This window comes from Phalacrocorax carbo, chromosome 14, assembly GCF_963921805.1.
Source record: "Phalacrocorax carbo chromosome 14, bPhaCar2.1, whole genome shotgun sequence".
Taxonomy (NCBI): domain Eukaryota; kingdom Metazoa; phylum Chordata; class Aves; order Suliformes; family Phalacrocoracidae; genus Phalacrocorax; species Phalacrocorax carbo.
Genome location: NC_087526.1, coordinates 98,613 through 121,229, shown reverse-complemented (window position 1 = coordinate 121,229; position 22,617 = coordinate 98,613). Strand labels below are relative to the sequence as shown.

The 22,617-nt window shown below is 39.0% G+C and overlaps 1 protein-coding gene across 2 annotated transcripts in view; it reads left to right on the top strand.

Annotated features, from left to right (window-relative positions):
• PREX1 (phosphatidylinositol-3,4,5-trisphosphate dependent Rac exchange factor 1) overlaps positions 1–22,617 on the top strand; it is a 178,082-nt gene that overhangs the window by 121,911 nt on the left and 33,554 nt on the right. For both annotated transcript variants that reach the window (XM_064465159.1, XM_064465158.1), the window contains exons 12-17: positions 1,419–1,522; positions 2,211–2,260; positions 6,380–6,455; positions 10,329–10,401; positions 11,728–11,870; positions 18,398–18,490. In XM_064465159.1, coding sequence (XP_064321229.1) covers positions 1,419–1,522; positions 2,211–2,260; positions 6,380–6,455; positions 10,329–10,401; positions 11,728–11,870; positions 18,398–18,490 — 539 coding nt within the window. The remainder of the gene's footprint in view (positions 1–1,418; positions 1,523–2,210; positions 2,261–6,379; positions 6,456–10,328; positions 10,402–11,727; positions 11,871–18,397; positions 18,491–22,617) is intronic.

Sequence of the window (22,617 nt, the reverse complement as noted above, 5' to 3'; positions counted from 1 at the left end):
TACGTATTTCTGATCTCTGCCTTCTAAACAATTATCCTGTCCACTCTGCAAGGAGCAGACTAAATCTCAAACTGAGTCCTGATACTTCTGAGTCTGCCTGACCCAGTTTAATTGTCTTTAGTCATCCAGTGCAATAAGTTTTTCAGGTTAATGAAACTCATGCTAAGATGCATCTTAAGTAGTGTAAATCAATTTTTTTCTCTCAGTTCATCAAATGCTGTGTCTGCACTGTGAAATACTGCATCCAAAATACTCAGTGGTGCCTGAGCACAAAGATCTGGCCATGGTTTTGTTACATTGGCAAAGGCAGGAAAGGTGAAAGTGACTAAGCTACGCCCCCTTATCTGCTCTCTGCTGTGCTTGCTGTTCTCCAGATTTCCTCCTTCTCCTCTGCATAGTTTTAAATGGCCTCCATTAAATTAAGCTGTGAACAATGGCATTTCTATACTACACACTGTAAAATCTGGACGATACTTTATTACTTATTTTGAATTAGAACACTTAAACACTGAAATTTGGCACTTTTTAGTTATAATTACCACTTATTTACTAACCAATGAGACAAATAATTTCGACTACTTACTACTTTGTTACCTTCAGTATGAGGGTTCCCTACCTCCGTGTTCTATTGAAATAGTTTATCTTAGAGCAGAGACAGGATAAACCTACATATAATTGGATATAGACTTCAACCCTCTTCCAGTCTGGTGCATTGGATAGATCTGCTTGAAACTGGATATGTTTTTTTAACTCTTTTCTGATTTTGGCCAACACTTCTTTTGATAAGGTTCCTTATCACAGTGAAACATCTTTTGTGTCCTTGCCTTTAAAGCCTATCAGTATGTATCACTACCTAATAAGATTTTAACTGCCTTACTGTAGAATGGCTATTCTGGGTGAAAGAGCAGTCTGTCAAAAGTGCTCTTTAATTTTTAGAGGGAACTCACTAGTAATTACAAGAACCATGGTAGAAGAATACCTCTACCAGTTGTAGTTCCTCCCACCAGCACGCTTCTGCAGAACTTTGGGCAACTGCAAAAATTACTTGAGTGCTATGACAACTCTTGTGGGAATTTGCAGGCACTTTGTTCAAAACTCATTGAAAAAAGTCAGACGGTCCCAATCACCTTCACAAGGACTGTTTCCAAAGCCTTACATAAATTCGATCTCGTGTACAAGGAAGATATTTCAATTTTATTGGACCTGCAGTATTTTAGAAAACTGCTTTTCTGGGTGGAGCTATTCAGAACTTAACATAAGCATTTATGTACACAATAAGGGGAAATTTGAAGAGCTGGGTCCCCTCTTCAGAAAATGATAGATACCAGCAAATACTTAGATTTAGAGGTACCAACTGGCCTATGAAGAACATGGAAGGAGAGAAAAGACGAATTTTAATTTTCATACTGATGTTTTAGTTTCAGATAAGCACCAGTTTAAGAATGAGCAGGTGATGTACAGATTTCGCTATGATGATGGAACGTACAAGCCAAGAAGTGAATTGGAAGACATCATGTCCAAGGTTTGTACTGTCATTCTTAGTTGGAACCTTGTGATTTGCATCAAAAGAGTTTGCTCTAGCTCTGAATGTTGTTGACCTGTTCTATATGAGATACCTAATGCTGTTTATCTTTGTTGTATTAAGCTATCCATCACTATAAGGAGAGGAAGCAAAGCTTTCAATAAATAACAATACAGTTGTAATCAAATCCAAGACTGCTGATTACAATCCTAATATAGTAACAAAAGGTCTTGAAAGAAAACAGTAGGCCATAATACAGCATGTCTGCTGAAAATCTGGGCATTATGGTTCATGGAGATAGAAGAGATCAATATTTAACTGCCGTTCCTGATAATTGTATGTTAAGTGATTTCTGTTGATCCCATATCTGCCCATATACCTTTCAATAAATTAGATTTCCTCTTATGGAGATCAGTTCATGGGTTAATTGGGAGGAAGGATTAACAGAGAAAATGTTGGAATGGAGGTCATTAGAGATAAAAGAACAGATTTTTTAATTTTCTGGAGGCAGGGAAAGAGGAAAGAATGTTTGACAGAGAGGATAATGGAACTGGTTTGAAAAAAAGTTCATCAATAGATAATTCCAGCTGAGTAGAGACATCAGTGTCCAGGTTTTGCTAGCTTTAGCTAGCCAGTATTTCTTTGAAAAGGGAAAAAATGGTAATACCATTTGTCTTTCCTTCTTCAGGGTGTGAGGCTCTACTGCCGACTACACTGCCTGTATACTCCAGTGGTAAAGTAAGTTCACCTTCATAATCCCCTTGTATTTATTACCTGGCTTTGTTATAAGGATGACATGTTACTATTAATCTTTCTTCTTTCTTATGATAAACAGTAATTTTTTTGCGTTTTCTTGGCTCTTTTACTGCACTTCTATCTCCACAGTTTAGATCTGTAGTTGTACTTCTGCTGGAGGACGTTGGAACTGGGTTCAGGGAGGAGAGTTGGAGTTAGAGTGAGAGAGAGAGTTAGAGCGAGAGCGAGCAGTGTTATTGGGTTCCTGACATTTGCTTCCTCTATCAGTTCATAAGAGCTGTTAGCGACACAAGTTCATTTGCGTACTCTGGCATTTTCTGTGAGTTAAAGTGGGTGTGATTAATTACCGGCTACTGATTCAGGGCAGATTGTGCAATGTGATTGTAGCTGCGGTATTATTTGGGCTGTAGAAAATCTAAACAGATGCTAAAGTAATGTAAACAGATTCCAGCGTGGTGCTAGGATTCTTCCATTCAAAGCATCATAAACAAACAAAATCCAGTCTGAAGTGGAATAAAACCTGAATCTGTAAATTGCAAAAACCCTGAAAATTTTTGGGGAAATCTTTGGAACTTAGCTCTGTATAAATAAATGCTAAAGAACTGAGATAATCTGCAAGTGCTGATTAACTCTCTTCCCAGATCCCAGGAGATGATTTTCAGATGTTGTTGCCTTACTGTGACGTCAGATGAACATTTCTGGCCTATGATGGAAACGACCCTGAGCCATATAGGTGTTCTGTTTACGCGTTTATAATTGGAAATCAGGCATTTTCACTTAGGAGGACTTCATTTATATATACAAAAAACTGACGAGGAAGAAGAAAAACCTCTGGTGGCTGTGGCTGGAGCCCCAAGTTCAATGAAACTGACCTCTTGCTCCTGAATCGTACAACAGATGTTTCACTGAGAGATGTTATTGTCATGCTAAAAGGAGCAGCAAAGATACAGTTCATCAGTCATAAATTTGCCTAACTAGATTTCTGGGTTTTTTTCCAGAATAGCCATTCTGCAGCAGTACAGAATTTAGTTAGCCTGAAGGGTGCAGAGAGAGCAGGAAAGCACGATGTACCCCTTGGTAGGCAAAACAGCTTCATCTATGCATGTGTGTATTTGCACATACACATTTCACCCCTTAGGATGGCGGTTCACATGCAGAGTAGGAAAAGTTATAAGTGAAGCTGAAAAAATTTCACTGACCTCAGGGTACTCACAAACTGAAAGAGATGTAGTCTTGTGATTTAGGGAACCAACAAGGACAAAATAACTACCATAGGCCTGTCTTGTGGTGTTTTATCAGTGTGCTATTTTTGTAATAGAATCTGAGCTGGAGAATCTTCTCATGTCAAGATTAATCTGTGTTAGTGACAGCATGAATCTAAACTGTGTATGACCAGTGGAAAATAGCAGACCGTCAGAAGTTTTAGGATCCTTTTGGACAGACTTAACATTCTCAGTATGTTCAGGCTCTTCTTCCTGCCATTCTCTTTCGTACTCGCTCTTCCTTTTATCTCCCTGTTAGAAAACTGAATCTCCTAGGCTGTCATCCTTTCATATCTTATTATCCTGTCTTTTTGCCTCTGACAAGCCTAATGTTAGCCTAAAGGAGGTAGCTTTTAGCCAGGTTAGTTGTGCAAAGCCTGTTACTTTCTGCTGTGTCTTTGGACCACTGCTTTAACTGGCACCTTCAGACTGCTGATCCCGGCAGTCATGCTAGCATACCTCACTGGAAGCAAAGCATGCTGCTTTGGGAGATGATACATAAAAAGTGAAACATTTTGAAAAATCTTAGATGTAGAGAAGGTTCTGAATATTGATCTGATCTACTTTGGGGAATTTGGGAAGGTGGGAGAATTTGCTTACACTTACACACGTGATGGACAATACTTAAGTGCGTAGATGGGCTAGACCCTGTGAGGAACATTATATTCCTCTTGTTTCTCTGAGGCAGCAAGGTTCTGCAAAATTTCAGATACATCTATATTTGAGTGTTCACCTACAGCTCATGGATAGCATTCTATGATTCATGCTTTACTCTTTTTCAGGCTAGATTGAAATGGGGGGAAAAGTCAGTGAACTAATATTGAAATATTCATCCTGACAAGCATTTAACTACAAGCAGTGAAAGCCTGGGCCTTGGACCAAGACCCTGATGCCAGCTTACTCAAAACTCTAGCTCTGTCAGCATCTGTATTAAAATGTTGGGAGTTGCTTCTCACAATCTGGAAACCCCGCTCATTAGTACTCAATATTTTAATACTTTGCTTTGTTGTTCTGACGTTTCAAAAGCACATTTTCTCAAGATAAAAGTGTACCCAGAAAACTCCCACAGTTTTGTGCTGGTTTTAGCACATTACTGGAAGACAAGTTGAAAAATGTGTAAGCACTATGAAGAAAGCTTTTGTTCTGAGGACGAGTATTTCTGGAAATGCTGTCATTTTTTGTTGTTGTTTTGTTTGGGGGTTGGTTTTTTTGTTTGCTTGGTTGGTTGGTCCTGTTTCCCTTTCTAATTTCTCACACCTTGCATTCTGGAAACACACAGGCGTTTCTGCTGCATCTATTTACAAAAGCCAGTCACAAGATATTGGTATCTGTAGATGATTAGTAAAAGGAAAACATCAGTAGGATGAGTTCTAGATGGCGGTTTGACTTTAGATTTTTAGAAAAAAGGAAATATCAAAAGTTGTGCTGCTAATGAAAGAGATTGATTTGACAGAACTGAAGAATAAAGTCTCTCTTGAGCTGCTGTATAGATCCAGCTGGACTGTAAAACAGTCACAGGGGCTGTGAAAGTTTCCTTCCACAGTCATGCCAGTGGACCTCAAGCTTGAAACAGAAGGACCACCTCCAAGAGTGAGAAAGGCATTAATTCTTCATAGCCATTCAGCATTTGGCCTCTCTACTGAGACTCTCAACAAGAGGGAGCCAATTAATGCAAATTAATTGTGGTAATGGCTTTTGTGATGTGGAGCTAGGAACTGGATCAAGACCACAAAACTTATTTCACACAGGCCAGTAAACAGCCTTAAAATGGAAAGAGCTTTTCATTTTCTCATGAGCTGGATTAAATCCAGTGACCTGGAGGTGAAGGGTGTTAGAGCCCAATGTCCTGAGCCGCATAGTCCTCTTATATTTGTATCAAAATTCCATAGAAATATTTTATTAAATACTTAAAACATCAATTATCTCCATGGCTCTGAGAAGAGGAATGGAAGAAAACTGCTAAATGCAGCAAATTACAATAGGGTTTCTTTTCCTTATTTCAGTGCTGCTCTCTATAAGGACTGTGTGTGAGATGGTGCAAGTTGTGTTACAAGACCTAAATACAACACTTTTTTTTTTAAATTTACAATGGCTGAAATTATCTAATGCCATGAAAGAACACTGTGTACTCTATTTGTATCTGGCTACTCTGTGGTATTTTGCTGAAGGAAGTAAAGCCTGAACAGATGGGAAGAATCAGGAAAATCTCTCTTGACAGAGTAGGCTAAAAGGTGGTTAATTCAGTGAGCCTAAGAGAAAGGGGGCACAGAGGGAGTATGTAGGGTCACTGTAAATGAATACATTATGGGTAAAGACTAGGGAAGAACTATTTAAGTGTATAGATGGGGCTGGCACTGAGCCAATAAAAGTAAACAATGTGAGTGGATTGAGGATGGAAACTAGAAGACGACTTCCAGCCAGAGGAATGTGATTTTCAGCAGGACTGGTGGTGGTAATATTCTAGCCTGAGTTAAAGATGCAACTCAGTACATCTATCCTGGTTGCCTCTGGCAGGAGTATGAGCTCTCTGAAGATGGCTTGAAACAACATTTAGAGACATTTCAGATAACACTGCTCAGTATTGATCTGAAATATATCTTCCTAATTAAAGTTGTTAGAAAAGTTTGAAAATCAGTCCTTTCTTCTAGAGAAAAAGGGTATCTGCTTCCTATTCTTTCTCTCATTTATTTGTGGCTGGGAGTCTCGTATTTTTTCCACCTATAATTCTTCTTTTCTCAACTTCATAATAGTAGGTCACAGTAGTATATGTAGGTTTAGAGTGTAAAAGAAATGTTTTCCTTTTTGTCCTGCTTTTCCCTGTATTCTATTTCTTATTTAGAGACCGTGACTACCACCTAAAGACCTACAAATCAGTCATCCCTGCAAATAAACTAGTGGATTGGCTTATTGCACAGGTAAGAAAATTTTAAGATACTGCTGTCTTTGACAAGTAGCTTAATTTTTCAGTTCCATTTACAAGGAAATAAAGCACGTTTATCTAGAGAACACAATTGATCATATTCTGAGTACTTGTACTTAAAATCTTACGCTTTCTTTTATTGTTCATTTGGTGAAAACTTATTATTTGGCAGCATAAAGAGGAAGAAGGTCCTTTGTAAGCCCTAAGAGTGGTGAACTGGCTGTTCTTGGGGATCTTTTCTGTTTCTCGTGGTTTTCTGAGACATTTAAAGCAATGTTGATCGCATTTAATCTTGTACAGATGTGGTACAATTTTATTGAAAAATGAATCTAGAGTTTTACACCAACAACTACACCGTTGTCTTCAGAAATGGTAGTTGCCCCACATTTACCTTGTAATTACAGAGAAGAGCCTGCAGCTTAGGAAAATAAATATTTACCTTTGATAGTCTAAAGGGAGAGCATGCCATTTTGCTCACCATCATAGACTCAAATGCGCATTCTGGTTTCGTCATGAATGATGGTCTGATTCACGATCACAATAAGTGCTACACTGCCAAAATAACATAAAGGGAGGCTAGTTTGAATGAGAATCAGGCCTCTGACAAGCAGGGATGTTGTCCTTCAGAAATGTTTCCTGCAATTGCATTTGACATCTTCCTATGTTAATAAGATTGATACGATTTAAGGTTGCTCTGTGCCAAATAATTGGATGAGAATGAAGTAGTCAATTGTTTTCCTGTTAAGAGCATAGAAGAGTGCGAGGATATTAGTACTGAGGTTGTCATATCAGATATATGTGATTTAATGGGGTCTTACTCATGGAAAGATATGGGGGGGGGGGAGGGAGTCTGCTTTGGCCAAAGAAGAGAGATGTAATCAGGCTAATCTGGCCAATATAATAGTTAATCATAGAGCTGTAGGCAGCAGAAAGACTCAGATAGCAAGGTAAAACATCATCTCTTGGTCTGGAAAAGGTAGCTCATTTCCTTCCCCATTTCTCTTCATTCTGGGAGGTTAATCATGCTGTTAGTTCTCCTGTTTACTGAATTTGACGTTAAGATTGAACCAGAATGTACTAAAGCCAGATATGGAGATATAGAAGAGACTGCAATTTATATTGTGTACATGTGTGCCAGTAGGCTGAGAACAAAGAGGAACACCGGCCTCACTTATAAACGTCAGAGCTCTTGTACTTCACAGAATCTTAGGTGCTACTGAGGGTGCGCTAAAAGACTGCACTGCCACAAAAACAGTACTTTTCTCATTTGGCGGAAGATGTATATCCAGACCCCCAGAAATTCTGTGATGACACACTACCAGTTGAATCCCTGGTTCTAAGTCTAAAAATCTTAAAATGGCAATTTCATGAAAGGTAGAATGAAAGTAAAGGGACAAATGCAAAGTAGAAACCTACTGGTAAAGTTCTTTTGCTCCAGTTGCTCTCTTATTTCTTTCAATTCATCCATCCCTCCCGCTATCCCTTTCTTCTTCGTACTGCAGTATATATTGCACCTCTGTGCATTGTATTACTTTAGGCTTCCTTCCCTCTTCATAATCTTAAAACTCTCCTTTTCCATTACATTAACAAAATATTTAAATGCGCTGTGGTTGCTGTTCTTACCTGTGTTTATCTGCTTTCTTTTCTCCTGCATGTGGGTTGTAAACAATCTAGGTCAGAGACCATCTTAATTACTGGGCTTACGCATCTCAAAACAATCAGCCATGGACCATGATGCAGGCTTTAGACATCATATCGTTACCAGAACTAGGCAACAACAACAATAATAATAATGGTGGCAGTAGTGATAGTCATAGTGTGCTCTGGACATGATTCGTCACTATGGTACTGACTGTAAACTGTTTCTATAATTCTGCCTATTCAAATTCAGTGATTGTATTTGAATAAACCTAAATTATCTTGTCAAAACTACTGTATCTAGTTTCACATCTAATTTCTGTATGAAAAGTTATGAGACAAGTTCTGTCAAGATTGTTGATTGTAAGTGGTTCTTTTTTCTTAAGATTTTTGTTACTGCTTTCATTGTATTTGTACAAATTGCTATATAACATCTAGAAGTACTTACAGGTGAGCTGAAGTGATCTATTCTAAGTTATATTTTATAATTAGGGAAAGCTGATTTGCTAGGGGAATGTTTTGAGGCCAAGTTAACATCATCAGGAGTAGCCAAGTCTGCTTTAGAGCCTTCCTACACAAAGGTTTTGTTGCCTAAAACAAAAGTAGATTACTAAAGGCTAAGAGAGTAACATTAGAAGGCATTTCTCCTCCAGTTTATTTACATTTGAAAGCATGAATTAGATTTTTAAGTCCCAGCCTCTGTAAAACACACTACCCATTTATCTCATAAATTAACACAAAGTGAATGTTGAGAATTGTTGCATGACAGGATGTTGAAAATGAGGCAAGATGTATGAAGACTTGAAATTAGTTTATAATAAAAGCTAAGCTTCAGGTTTATTAAAGCTTTTTTCTAGGCTTTCCTTGTGTGATTACATAATCATGCAGTTCCTCCAGAATTGCCTTGGCCTTTTTCCTACCAAGACAACAGAATTCAGGTCTTAATTTGTAAATGTCAGGCCTTTTTTTCCTCTGAGAGAGTCTCTTCAACAAGATCCAGTAGTGCTGCTGATTGGCAAGAGCTGATCCCATTTTATCCTGTATTTAAATAGCATCTTTACACCATAACAATGTTCTTTGCCGATATTTGCCTGGCAAATAGCTACGGCTCTCCTTAACAACTTAACAGCTTTCCTTAACTTGAAGCAGGACTGATGATCTGCTGACAAGATCAGAGCGCTCTTGGTCTGCAAGCTGATTTGATTAAAACAAAGTCAGTATGCTATTCTGCAGTTGCTGCCTGAGCCTCAGGATATCTAGTTTTCCAGATGGAGGGGAAAAAAGAAGGTGTAATACTTGTGTAGCATACAGCTTCTAACCCAGTAGGACTAAAAGTAATACACTGAAATTGCTCCTCTGCCAGAGCAGCAGGTCCTCTACCTGATGGAATGAGCTGACCGACTGCTCTTAGTGAGATATCAGACCTCAGGTTCTTTTGTGCCCATTTGGGTACTGAGAAGCAGGTAATCTTGCGTCAAGTGACCAGCGTTAACAATGTTTTTCATCTGGGTAAGACCAATAGTGCTTGATGATTTTTACCAGCACTATTTAGAACTTATATGTCTGCCTAAAAAGTATAACCAGCATGTTTGTAAAGTCATGCAAATTAGCAGATACATAGAGAAAACTAGGCATTTATTTTATTTAGCTGAATTGTAGATGCAAAACTTAATGCTGTCGTTTTAGGTAAATTTGCAAGTCACCTTTGGTACCTGTTTTGAAATACTACACTCAAGGCTTCAGGTAGTGAGAAACTGAAGTCTGTTCATAGGTCTGCTGTGTAAGAGAAGAATGCCACTGCAGTTTTAATCATTCTGACCTTTGGAGATCACATACACTGGGTTTACTCAGGTTTTTCTCCCTTTGGTTGAACATAGATAAGATCTTTCAACTTCTCTCTCTGAGTCTTATTGTCTGTGGCTAATGGGTTTGACACTATGACTACAAATAAAGAGTCTTTACATTGAGATAATATTATGTCCCTTTGTGGGTTAAACAGCTGCTTTCCAGAATCCTGGTCTTTGTCCTCCTAGTTCCTGTAGGAGGCAAGAGATGCTATATATAGGAATGAATGGGATTTGGACAACAGGGTAGCTATTTTAATTTCTTGCTATTGTTCCTTACCAAAAGCATCCTGCTAATTTCAGAGCCCCAGGCTATGTGGTGGGGAAGGAGAATAATTCAACTTAGGAAGTTGTCTGAGGTGTAATATTTATCCTCTTGTTTCTAGGGAGACTGTCAGACTCGGGAGGAAGGTGTCGCACTGGGTGTTGGACTCTGCAATAACGGCTTCATGCATCATGGTAATGCATCAATATTACTTCCCACAGCCAATTAAAGGAGCTCTTACTTAAGTCAGATTAGCTGACTGACTGAAAAATGCCTTTTCTGTAGGCTGTGCCATACATACTTGCATGTATACAATTGCAGGCATCCCTGCAGGTCCTTCTAAAAAGTAGTCTTCAAGCTTATACAAAATGTCTAACCCTAATACCTTCCCAAGTGAATCCCCTTGCCAATAGTTATGATGAGCCGTGAAGTGATTAGACAAGCTAGAAGGGGAATGTTTTTTCACTGCATCTCTCTCAGAGCCATCAGACCAATGCACAAGCCAAGTACTGTCCTGAAATATCACCAAGAAATGTCAGCTACAATGTAAAATTGCTTAGTTCTTGCCACTTGGACAACAAGCACAATCTCCGAAGTGTCCAAATCTGAAGTGCCAAATTGCCAAGTTAGACATCATCCATCCTCAGTGATGCTGGTGCTAAACTGGGAAAGTAAACAAATCACATCTGTATCAGTATCAAAGAGCACATAAAAAAATCCTAGGAGTAGAACGTATTTTGTCCAATGGAAGATCCAGTTGTAGTCATAAATAACATTTGCTCTTCATATTTTGAGTAGGGTTTTTGAGAGCAGATTATTATAAATAACTGATAGAGAATTTGCATAGTACTTGGTAAGACTGTAAGAATAATTGTTTCTCTATAATGGTTTTGATCTGTTTTCAGCCCATGTAAACTTCTGGCCTCTGTAGCGTGCTTTGGCAAGGAGTTCCTTTGCATAAGTAGATGTCGAATGATGAAATTCTTCAGGTTTTAAAATTGTCACTTGCTGCTTTTATTTGAAGCCCCAGGTCTCGTATTTGAAAACATGGTAAAGAACTTTGTCACACCTTCCAGAATTTTATAGATCTTATTTCCTTCTCAGTTCCTTTTTACGTTGAAAAGCCTTAGTTTATTTAGCCATCTCACTTACCTTTAAACAGCCATTTTACCCCTCTTTGCTCCTTTTATAGTTTTACCATATTAATTTTGACATGGGAAAGGAACATAAGATATTGAGTAGTGTCTTTCTTCTGAGAGGATCTTCTGCATTTTATATGCATTCTACGTGCCAGGGAGGTCAAATATATCATGAGCATTATGCACTGTGAAGAAAAGTATATCCCTAAAACACGTTGGAGCTTAAAATTAGATCGCTGAACAACTGACTGATAGGGATGCATCTGGTCTTTGTTCTGTAGAGACTGGGGAAATGTTTAGGGTTTCCTTTAACTTTCTTTTTTGTTTCTCTCTCTTTGTCTGTGTAAATGTATGTATGTATTTCATATATATTGTTTCCAGTCCTGGAGAAAAGTGAATTTAAGGATGAATCCTTGTATTTCCGCTTTTATGCTGATGAGGAGATGGAAGGCACCAGTTCCAAGAGCAAACAATTACGTAATGATTTCAAGCTCGTGGAGAACATCCTGGGAAAGAGTCTTCTGGTAAGAAATATGTTAATTTAAACCTTGATGTTTCTATGAAACTGGTGTGGTTTTATACCAGAGAACGAGAAGGAAAATTATAATAGAGCAGAATTGAAATAGGGAATTGCACCTGTAGCTAGACTTTTCTTCACTGCATAAATACTAATTCTTGAGCTACTTTGCTGTAGAGCTCCAACTTCTGTAGCTCAACTTTTCTAGCTGGGCAAACCACATAGCTTATTCTAGTAGCAAGGGAAAACTGTTGCAGGGTCCCTTCTCTAGCATGTGACTGTCCTGCCCTACCTGGGAGCTTAGACTTCACAACCCACACATATACACACATGTGCAAATACAAGTAAATTTCTGCCTATTTCTGCTTGGTCTCGAGAAAAGAGGAGACTCATATGACTCTTTCATCCAGTTCACAGCCCAACCTCTTTCTATTCCCATGAAGCCCTTGAGAGAGTCTGGAAGTGAGCTTGGAGCTGAGATGTTGTCTTTGCAGGCACCATATGTTTCTCGAGTTTGCTGAGCGGGCACCACAGTGATGGTATGGTGGAGGGAGAAAGTAATGGGCACTCCTATCTTGGGAGAGGTCTGCCATCAAGTTCGAACACAGTTTAAACACAGTTTAAACACCCTTATATGTGAGGTAGGTTCAGATGCAAGTTAAAAGACTGATAAGAACACAGATATTTCAGGACATCATTGTCTATAGTGATATGAATATGCCCTGCATTACTGGCTCAAGTATCAGCTTTACTTTGTTTATGGAAATAATTTTCAAATATATTTGTGCTTTTGCAACATTGCTGTTATCTCCACATTCCCACATCACTAAATGCCATCACAGTCCTTACTGTTCTGGCATTATTCTAATGCTGTTTGCACTTGATAGTTGGATTGATGCAAACTCTTTGTTCCGAGATCTTTGTTTACTGCCAGTGGTTCCAGGTCCATCTTTTTCTCTCTTTGAACACTGGCAGAATGTAGGGCCAGGATAAAAACTTGGGTCAGAAACTACAAAAGCAGATTTGCTGGAAAAGAACCAGAGGTCCATTCCCATTATATGGGAAAATTTTTCCAGTGGTTCACACAAACTTCACTGTCTCACTGTTGTCTTGTCTCCCAGGAGACCAATCTGTGTCTGAATGGCCAGAGTTAATATTTAAAGCACCATGGCCCCTCAAAATTATTCTTCTCTGTGTCCAGTGTGAGAGACTGGAGTGTCAGGCTAATATGATTCTCCTCATGGAGAGTTGTTGGATAAAGGGAAGCGGCTAAAAGTGGCACACACTGTGGGCTTTTTTAATTGTGATTTGCAAAGCACTCGGAGATCAGTATCACGTAAGTTGGTGGGAACTGCCATTGTTCGGGTATTTTTAATTTTCTACATTATCAAGACAAAATATATTTTAATAGTAGTATTATTGTAGTTCTGAAGTGTATCAGCCTCTGTCAAAATACAGTCCCATTTCAAAAAGTAAACAATCTGAAAGTAACAGCACACGCTGAATAAGAAACCTCCTACTTAAGAGGGCACAGATTTTTGTCAAATTAGTAGTACTCAGGCTGAAGTTAGGAGTTGCCCTTGTTTTCACAAATAAATTAGCAGTCCCCTGAATGTTTGTAAAGATGATCCCACAAATAGCAGTACAGTAAACGCATTACACTTATGTAAAAAAAAAAAGTGCCTGACTTCTGTGTTATTCTGTGTTTAGCAATTATGAGCAGCTGGAATCCAGAGGCTTTGCTGTCTGTGGAATGTCTCTACTTGCCTCTTCACACTCATGATAGAGCATTGATCCTTCCCATCCCCTGATCCCACCATAGGAAGTTGAATGGGATTTCCTCAGCACTGGCTTTTGAAATGTTTTCTACGGCCATGAAACCCTAGCTGTATAATGCACTGCTTCCCCTACCCCCTTCATCTAAGTTTGCTCTATCACAGGAGAGCTTGCCCTTGAAAACAGAAAAGAACAGAAGCTTTTACAAATACATCATTAGAAATGCCAGAGAAAAAAGTGCTTTCACTCTGAAAAAAAGTGCTCCAAACAAAATTTAATACTCATGTATTTGTGCAATTGTTCCTCATTGAAGGACATAAATCTTGACAAACTGAAAAAATACACAACATTCCATGCGTAGTTGAAGAGAATTTGGATTTTGGATTGACTCCAAGCATTGTGACTTGGTTACTGCAGTCTGCTGTTAACTTCTGATAAGCACCTCTACTTGCTGGCCCAAGCCAACCACAACACAAATTAAAGCTGGTAGCTTGGAGCTGAATATCAGACAAGGTTAGTTGCCTGTAGAGATGGACCTCCATCAAAGTTGCCTAAGAGGTTTAATGCACACACAGTGCTAGAGTCCCCAGAAGGCTCTAGTGCATCACTTAACCGATCTCAAAAGAAAAGCATTTCCAGCGATTTCTGAAGATGATGCCTGTGTACGTTTTACATAGCATTCTCAAAAGAGTTGTGCTGGATTGGAGATCTGGACCCTAAGTCTAAACCTTTCCAGACCTCTGATATCTCCTGCATTCTTCCAGAGTATCCCATATTTCTTACTCTCAGTAGTGTTGCGGTGGTTACAGGAGACAGTAGTTGCCATGTCCCAGTGCAGTTCACAGCCAGGGCTGTGGCATGTCCTGGAATTCAACTCATACAGGGGCCTGAGTACTGTAGCATATTCAGTGAAAGCCAATGGTTTGACCACAGAAGTCAGGGCTACCTGGGTTTTAATTGAACTTCTCGCATGAACTCACTGTGTGGTCTGAGCAAGAGCTTAAGTCACTCCATACCTCAGTTTACCATCTGAAAACTAGAATGCTAAATATCATCTATTCACAGGGCTTTGCTACTGCTGTTTCACCTAGAATAAATACATCTACAACTATGAATAAATAATAGTAATTTGTATTACTCAAATAAAGCCATGCTTGGTGCTTAATAAAAATCTCTTCTATCTTCAATCATTCCAGGAGAATGATTTGTTGTGCTTATATAAAACAACCTAATTCTGCAAAATTTCAGCAGAGAGAGAGCAAAAAAGATATTTCCCTTTGTTCTTCATTATACTAGTGTACCAGTCTGTTGTAGCTTAAGGATTCAAATCATTGAAAACACTGCTGGGAAGAGAGCCACTTATAAGAGCCCATCCTCTAAGGATTTATCTCATCTCCCAAGGAGACAGGCTGGCAAGCCAGTAACAAGAGGCATCTATCATCCAGGTGTATCTGGCCAGATAAGGGCTTTGAGTGGATTTGGGTACTAAAAATTACAGTGAACTCTGAAGTGAAAAAACATCTTTTAGGCTGTAAATCTTTCACTGTTCAGAATGAACAGTTCCATTTCAGTGCTCAATTGCAAAGCTCACAAACCAGAAGAAACCTTGAGTCATATTGTATATATTAAGCCTGTTTTGCTAACATGGAAAAAGATACCTTTAAAGATAATAGTGGTGGGGTGGCTTAGATTCTGGAGCTTCCCACGGGAAAGAAATTTTGTCTTTTCAAATCTGGTTTTAGTGCCCCAGAGCTTTGGACTTTGAAAGGCTGGGGAGACTGGAACAACCTAAGAGATGAGGTGGCAGAAAGATAGCTCTCTTCAAATGAATGCTGCTAAGGGCCACAGAAACCTCATCAGTTTTGTGAAGCATTCAGACTTGACATTATTGGAGAAGTCACTGCTCCTTAAGAAATTCCTAACCAAATCAGACTGTTAAAGTGTGTCGAACAGAGGAGAGTTTATGATGGGGAGCTGTAGGGAAGGCTGTGAGAGAAGGATGCGAATCCTGGACCCTAGTTTAGGAAATGGTGGTTGATCTGCTATGCTGCCTCTTCTGCTGCTGATGTCCCCAGGAGTTTCGGCTGAGAGTTCCTGCTTCTGCGTGAACAACAGGAGCAGCCTGGGGAGGCTGCCAAGAGTAAAATGGATCCAGTTCCTTCACCACCTTCACTGGGGGACTCTTAGTGCCCATCCCAATGCCCTTTGTTTGTATGGAGTTTGAGGGATCAGCAAGTGTGGTGGGTAAACCAGACTCTATACTCTGTGCATTAAAGTCATGCTCTCATGACATTAGCATGATGCAATGCTGGAAGCTACCCCATAGCTGAGCATCAAGCTGCTTCACATCTGTCATCTTCATTCTGCTGGAAATCTGTCAAATCTCCCTTCATAGGCACTGAGCATCCGTACGCCACGAGCGTTTCCTGACTCCATAATCCTCCTCATAGAGAAAGGGGGAGAAATGGAGAGGTACCACATGCGCGTTGTGACCCACATGCCAGAAATGCTTCATTAATGTAACAGGTACAGGTGTAATAGACAATTCTGTGCAGAGCTTTTCTTCTTCACGCTCTCTGCCCCCATCTCTGCCAAAATTCTTTTTGCATATGTTCCGACTACATCTGCCCTCTGGTTTTGGTTAAACATGCTTATTTCTCATACGATCTCATTTTCTTAACATGGTTGTCCTTCAATATTAAACAGCTGCTGCCTTACATTAAAAAAACTGATTGGATTTCAAGGGCACAGAAATAATTCTTGTAGGTGGCAGGTTAGTTAATTGCATTGGACTCCTTAGGGAAGAATGGTGTTCAGCAGTGGAATTGCAAGGTATTGCTACTTTGTAATAAAGAATGAATCATAGCCTTCAAGTATTGCATATGGAGTATTATCCATAGCCTACCTTTTCATAAGCGAGTATCTCCAGTACAGGAGCGTCAGTATTCAGAATGTGAGATTTCTTTCTTTACAATGTGGTGATAAAGTTCTTAATGTTGATGCACTTGGGGCTTCTTAAAAGTATTTTGGTTCTTTCCTTTCAAACAATGCATTTTTGCAGTACTAATGAACAGAGAAAGGTAGGTTATTAAAAATTATAGCATATAAAAGATCTTCATACGTAGTAGTGGTGGCTGCACCCAAGAGGTCATGTAAGTTTGTGTAGCTGCTAGCTTCTTAAGTTTGGCAAATCAAAGCCTCCAGATTTTTAAATATCTTTTCACATACGATTTCAAAAACCAACAAAAGAAACTGAACAGTCTCCTCAAATGTAAAATGAGAATAGGATGGGAGAGCTATCCTAGAAATTTTCTATTTAATCCCAAATGTGAAGTGATAAAAGTACATAATGTGTTGGGCTGAAACACTTGCAACGCTAAAAATTTAACCAGCAATATACCCATTTTTCTAATCTGTCCTTTTATTAAACGTGCATAAATAGAGTTGCTTTTGAAGATATTTTGTTAGAAATGTCTAAGAATGGCAAACTTACCTTTCAGTCTTTTTACTTTCCTGTCCATCGTTTAATCTGAATGTCATCTGATGAGGATTTTTCCCTGAAGGTATATTATGTCATGCATTATTTTAACATGGTTGTATGGCTCCTGCAGGAAAGGATGGTTCTATTTCTTTAATATATTTCTGAGGTGAACAGCTGTAAAAGGTCAAAGTGCATGGGCTGATGACATTGACTTCAATCAAAAAAGGACAGTATTTTAAAATAGCGCAGGAATCATCAGAATCAAGGACCTAATTCTCAGTAATTTATCAGGTGGTTCTTAAATGTGTAGTGTTTGCTCAAATGTGAGATGTTCATCTAGTAGAATTTCCAGTTGTCCATTTACCAGTGGCCAGGCTTGCTTTACTTTTTTGAAATGGGAAGTGAGTTGTTATGCTTTTTTTTTCATTGTGAATAAACCACTAGAAAAGGATGAGTGAAACATATATTTGCCATGATTGATATGATTTTTAAAAATATTTATAAGGCAGGTCTGTGTGACCTCAATGCAGATAAGAGGAAGCAGATTCTCAGAAGCAAGAACTACCAAGTCTTCTGTCAACCACGAAAGGTGCAAACTGAGCACATGTATTTTTTTCCTAACACAAGGCTTACATGCCTGTTGTCTAAGAGGAAGGACCTATGGATGTCAGAAACTGTTCTCTCGCTGGTCATCCATAATTTGAGCCAGCAGACCAGCTATTATGATGTAGCATGTAGTATTATTTATAAGAAATAGGCCTGGGATCCCCAAATTATCTGAAACTGATAGCTAAGACGGACTCAGATTGTTCATTATTGGGTATGTGGGATGTATTTAAGTAAGTACATTCACCAATGGAAAATACTGAATATTGATGAATTCCGTAACCTGAAAGTGAAAGATCTAATGAAGAATGAAGGGCTAGACGTTAAAACCAAATGCAGTTTCTAATAGAAGAGTTGATTAACCATTGGAACAAACTTGCAAGGGTTGGAAGTAGATTCTTCACTTCTTAAACACTGCAGATCATAACTGGACAACTGTCTGGAAATTCTGCTATAGTGTAGTAAGGGCTCAATGCAGAAATAACTAGATTAAATTTTATGGCTTATGTTATGTAGGAGATCAGACCAAATGACTTAATAGTCCCTTTCCCTAAGATGTACACGTCTATGTCAACAGTGGCTTGCAATGAAAAGTCCAATTTCTCATCTCCATCCTTTGGCTTTTCAGCTAAGTCCATATTTGTGAGGCATTACCTTGTGCTCTTTTTAAGATTTTACCAGAAGAGGATGACTATGGATTTGACATGGAAGAAAAGAACAAAGCAATCGTGGTCAAGTCAGTTCGACGAGGGTCTTCTGCAGAGGTACGACCTGACATTCATAAATATTTTTGTTTTGGTACCTAAGAATATTTTGGTGCTTTGAAAAGGTACAAAACCATCCTTTTAAGGTCTGTTTCATTTTAAAGGCAGCTAGCAGAAAACGGGGTATCTTCTACAATTCCTGTGGCAATAAACTGTTTCCATATATTACTAAGTGTTTTTGCACCTTTGGGTGACTTGCTGAATATTTTTGATAAGTGATGGGACAACAGCAGTATCTCTGCGTGACGATAGTGTACCTCAGGTTCATTACCAACATAAATTTGAGAAGGGAGGAAAAGTAACATTGTTGAGGGATAGCAAAGATGTTCAATGAGAAACAGGTTTATTTGAGTGAAATCTATATTTTTAGATTTGTATTTTTTCCTTAAAGAGCATGCACTCATTTTTCTCCCTGGTATTTTTCAAGAGCTCTACAGAATATATTTGCTTTTTTTCTCTGAGGCACACAGATGGCCCAAATGTCATAGGATCTGGGTATTTAATAATTATTTGTTTATCCATACAAAACCCTTGAGTAGATAACACAGTGTGATCCTCTATTTACAGAATTAAGGCACAGACAGACTGAAAGACGAGTTTTTTAAAAGCTACTTAGGTGCCTGTTAGCACCTATGGAGATAAGAGAGCGCTAAATGACTTGTCTAGGGTTTCACAGTAAATTGTGGCCGCACAAAGACAGTACTTCTAATTAAAAGTCCAGGACAACCATCACAGAATTTTTTAATGTCCACGTTCATTTGTTGGTCACCATGTTAGGCTACAGATACCTACTGGGTGATTGGCCCAGTGCAAGCAGCTGAAGTGGACAGACTGATTTTGGCAAGTTGAGAAAGTCAAATGGGAAGGAATTTTTAACTCAAGATTTAGAATTAAATTATTTCAGTATTGCTGATTCTCATTTGTTTCATGGTCACCAAAGAAACCAATCCTGTGCTCTACCTCATGCTCAAAATCAAGATTCTAGATTGGCAAAAAGTTTTATTAAGCTAAACCTCTGCTGTAAACCATTGCCTGACAGATAATCCTTCTGTCCTTTCTTTGCCTGGATGCCTGTGGAACATCCTGCAAATTCGTTGTGTTTTAAGGCAACGGAGGCACACAATTTTATACGGAATCTTTTTCTTGATCTTCTAAGACAAACTATCTGTGACCACGAGCCTGTCTTTTCAACTTGATCTTAAAATATTGCTCCAGAAAAAAAAAACCGAAATGTGCATCTCTGAACCAGAGGGCTGTCAGCTCATTCTGGAAAGACCTGAGGACCAACAGTACTACGTTTCATTACGTTTTAGGCTGGTTTTAATTGCTTTGTGGTACTAGAAAGGTATCCCGCATGTAGTTCTGTGTGGCTTAGCAGATGTAGGCCATTTAGAGACCCTATGCCTGCTGTCACACTCTTTAGGGGCAAAAATTCAGACATGCAGCTTTGCTTCACAGTGCCTACCTACCACAGAGCATTGCATTCATAAGGATTGTCAGACTTTAGGCCAGAGTAAGATTCCAGGTTCACCAGTGAAGTGGAAACAAATCTATTACTTGCATGGATTTATTCAAGAATAACACATTCTGTCTGAGTTTGGGATTGTGATCTCTTTTTTCCTAGTATACCTGGAAAAAAATTGTCACGCGTAGGTTGTGGCAGCACACAGCATTGAACTTCGCGCATGCGCAACAACGGTCTTTGGGGTCTTCATTCAAAATCAGAGTTGCCAAGCATTGTTCTTTCTGTTATTAGTGTCTTTTTTCTTCTCAAGGTTTTTTAGCAACTGTTTTGTGAGCTGTTAGATTTGCCTATGCCAGAAGGAGCTCCCAAATGTGTTTAAAAGTTGTTAAGAAAAGAATTGCTGGAACATCAAATTCCTGTACTGTTGGGGTACTTGAACTGCAGTTCGGGAACTCTTTGCCTGGTGTGTGTGCGTTCATCTTCTCCATTTTGGCCCTTAGATAGAATAGTGCCCTAGAGGGCACTACTCATGCGCTTCCTTTTCTGATCCTGAATGACGAGCAGCGCTCAGCCTGAGACTCTTGCATCTGCAAATTTTGCCCCCATGCTCCTGGCAGCAGCTGCCTGTGACTATTAACGCTTGCTCAGCTCACCTAGACGGAGGGTCACCAAAAAATCATACAGCAGCAGTTGGTCTGTGGCACATCCCATGCCTGTTCCAAGTTTGCATGCCTTCAGAAGGACAATCAGAAAGTCAATGTTCCTTTCTAACCCAGCTCACTTGCAGGTTAATTGTAGCTGGGTTTATTCCCACAAGTTTTAAACCTGGAGCTGGTGGTTGAATGATACTCTTCCAGAAGGAAGCAACAGTCAGAAAAATTATCCATTTGGGAGGTGTGGTTGCTGTCTTACTCTGAACAGCCAACTGACAAGCCGAGATCTAGTGTTTGAACAGGGCGCGTTCAACAAGCAGCCAGTCTGCCAACGACCATGCAGATGAACAGCAAATAGCAAGCTGCTGGCGTTTCAGAAAAAACATGGCCTGAATCCAGACAACTGCATTGAATTGTCATAAGGAGCATCCGTTATTCAGAAGCTCAGTGACACTGTAGGTCTTTACTCAGACACATGCTGTCTAATCTTCTTTGGTCTGGTTAGTTATATCCCAGTAGAGTAGCAGATTTTTGTTTGAAAATTGCTAGTTTGTAGAGTTTAGTATGTGACTTTGTACCTCAAACATTCATGGATTTGCTATGATTATGTGTGCAGGTAGGTGTCCCGTATGCACAAGCAGTAAGTTAGGAATATAAAGAGGTCACCCCCAGGTAGAATGATATCTGGTATGCAAAGAGTTTAGCTAATTGCACATATATTAAGTGCATGAGTTACTTTGAGAGAATCAGGCCTAAAACATGATGACTTCATAAATTTAGACATTTTTATAATTTATATAATAATTATTCATTTTTAATAAATTCATCAGTATAAGTAAGTGCAAATAGTGGAAACATTTCCATTGAATTATAAACCAAAGTTTGTCAAGTTCTACCTTAAAATATCTATTGCTATTTACCCCTATTATCCATTTTAGAGATTTTTTTTTTTTAAAAAAGATGAAAAATGTTATTTCCAGGTACACAGGAGGATGTTGTCAACTCTAGCGAGCTTGGGAATTTAAATCAAGGAGAGCACTTTGTAGTTTTTCCTTTTAATAGCTTTGATTTGAGCAAAAAAAGTATAGGTTTTTGTAGGTAAACTGATCTCTGACTTTCAGACCACTAAATATATTTAAGAAAAGCCAAGCCAGGCGTAGACACAGTCAGCAGGGTTTTCCAGTCCTACGTTTCCAGAATCATTTTTGCAACAGGTCAGATTTCATATGTGGGAGTAGTACTGTTTAGATCTCCTTTTTCCAAGTCTAGAAATTTGTCAATGGATTCCAGGCAGAATAGGAAAACAGTTTGTCACATTTAGAAGAAAGCCCATCTGCTGTAACTTGCAGCGCTAGGAAGTAATTCTAGCCTGGAAGGGTTAATAATGGAGGTGGGGTTTTTTTTTCTTTTTACTCCATTAAAGGGAATTTTGTATTTCCTTGATATCCTAACACCTAGTCTAAATGCTGCTATGTCACCTTTTAACTGGTACAGATCATCAAGAGGTACGTTTATGATTATTGTCCAGTGGGCGGAATAGGGGATCTCAAGTCTGTCATCAGATCGGTCTCTGACTTCCTCTGTGGCCATGACCAAATAACTAAAGTTACATGCAAAAGCTAGGAATTAAAATTAAAATCTTGTGGCTTTTTAGGCTGATGAAGGGCAGTACTTCGCTTAAAGCAGGAATAGATTTTTAACACTACTTAAAAACAGGTTACATTTACTTACATGACTAGGTGTAGATGGGTTTTGCATGGCTAGTGGTTGAAAACTGTTCTTGGCTCCCTGTGCCTGAGCTGTAAGTTGTGGGAAGTCACACTTCCTTATCTCACTGGATATCGTAGCCAGTCTATAACAGTCCCCTATTTTTTTTTAGCTCTGCCCACCCCTTTTTTTATATAGTCTCCTTTTTCAGTAGTCTCCTATTAAAAAATAATGGAGCAGAAAAGTACAAAGATATATCCGTTGCAAAATAATGTGGCATATTTATACAGATATTGGTGAAA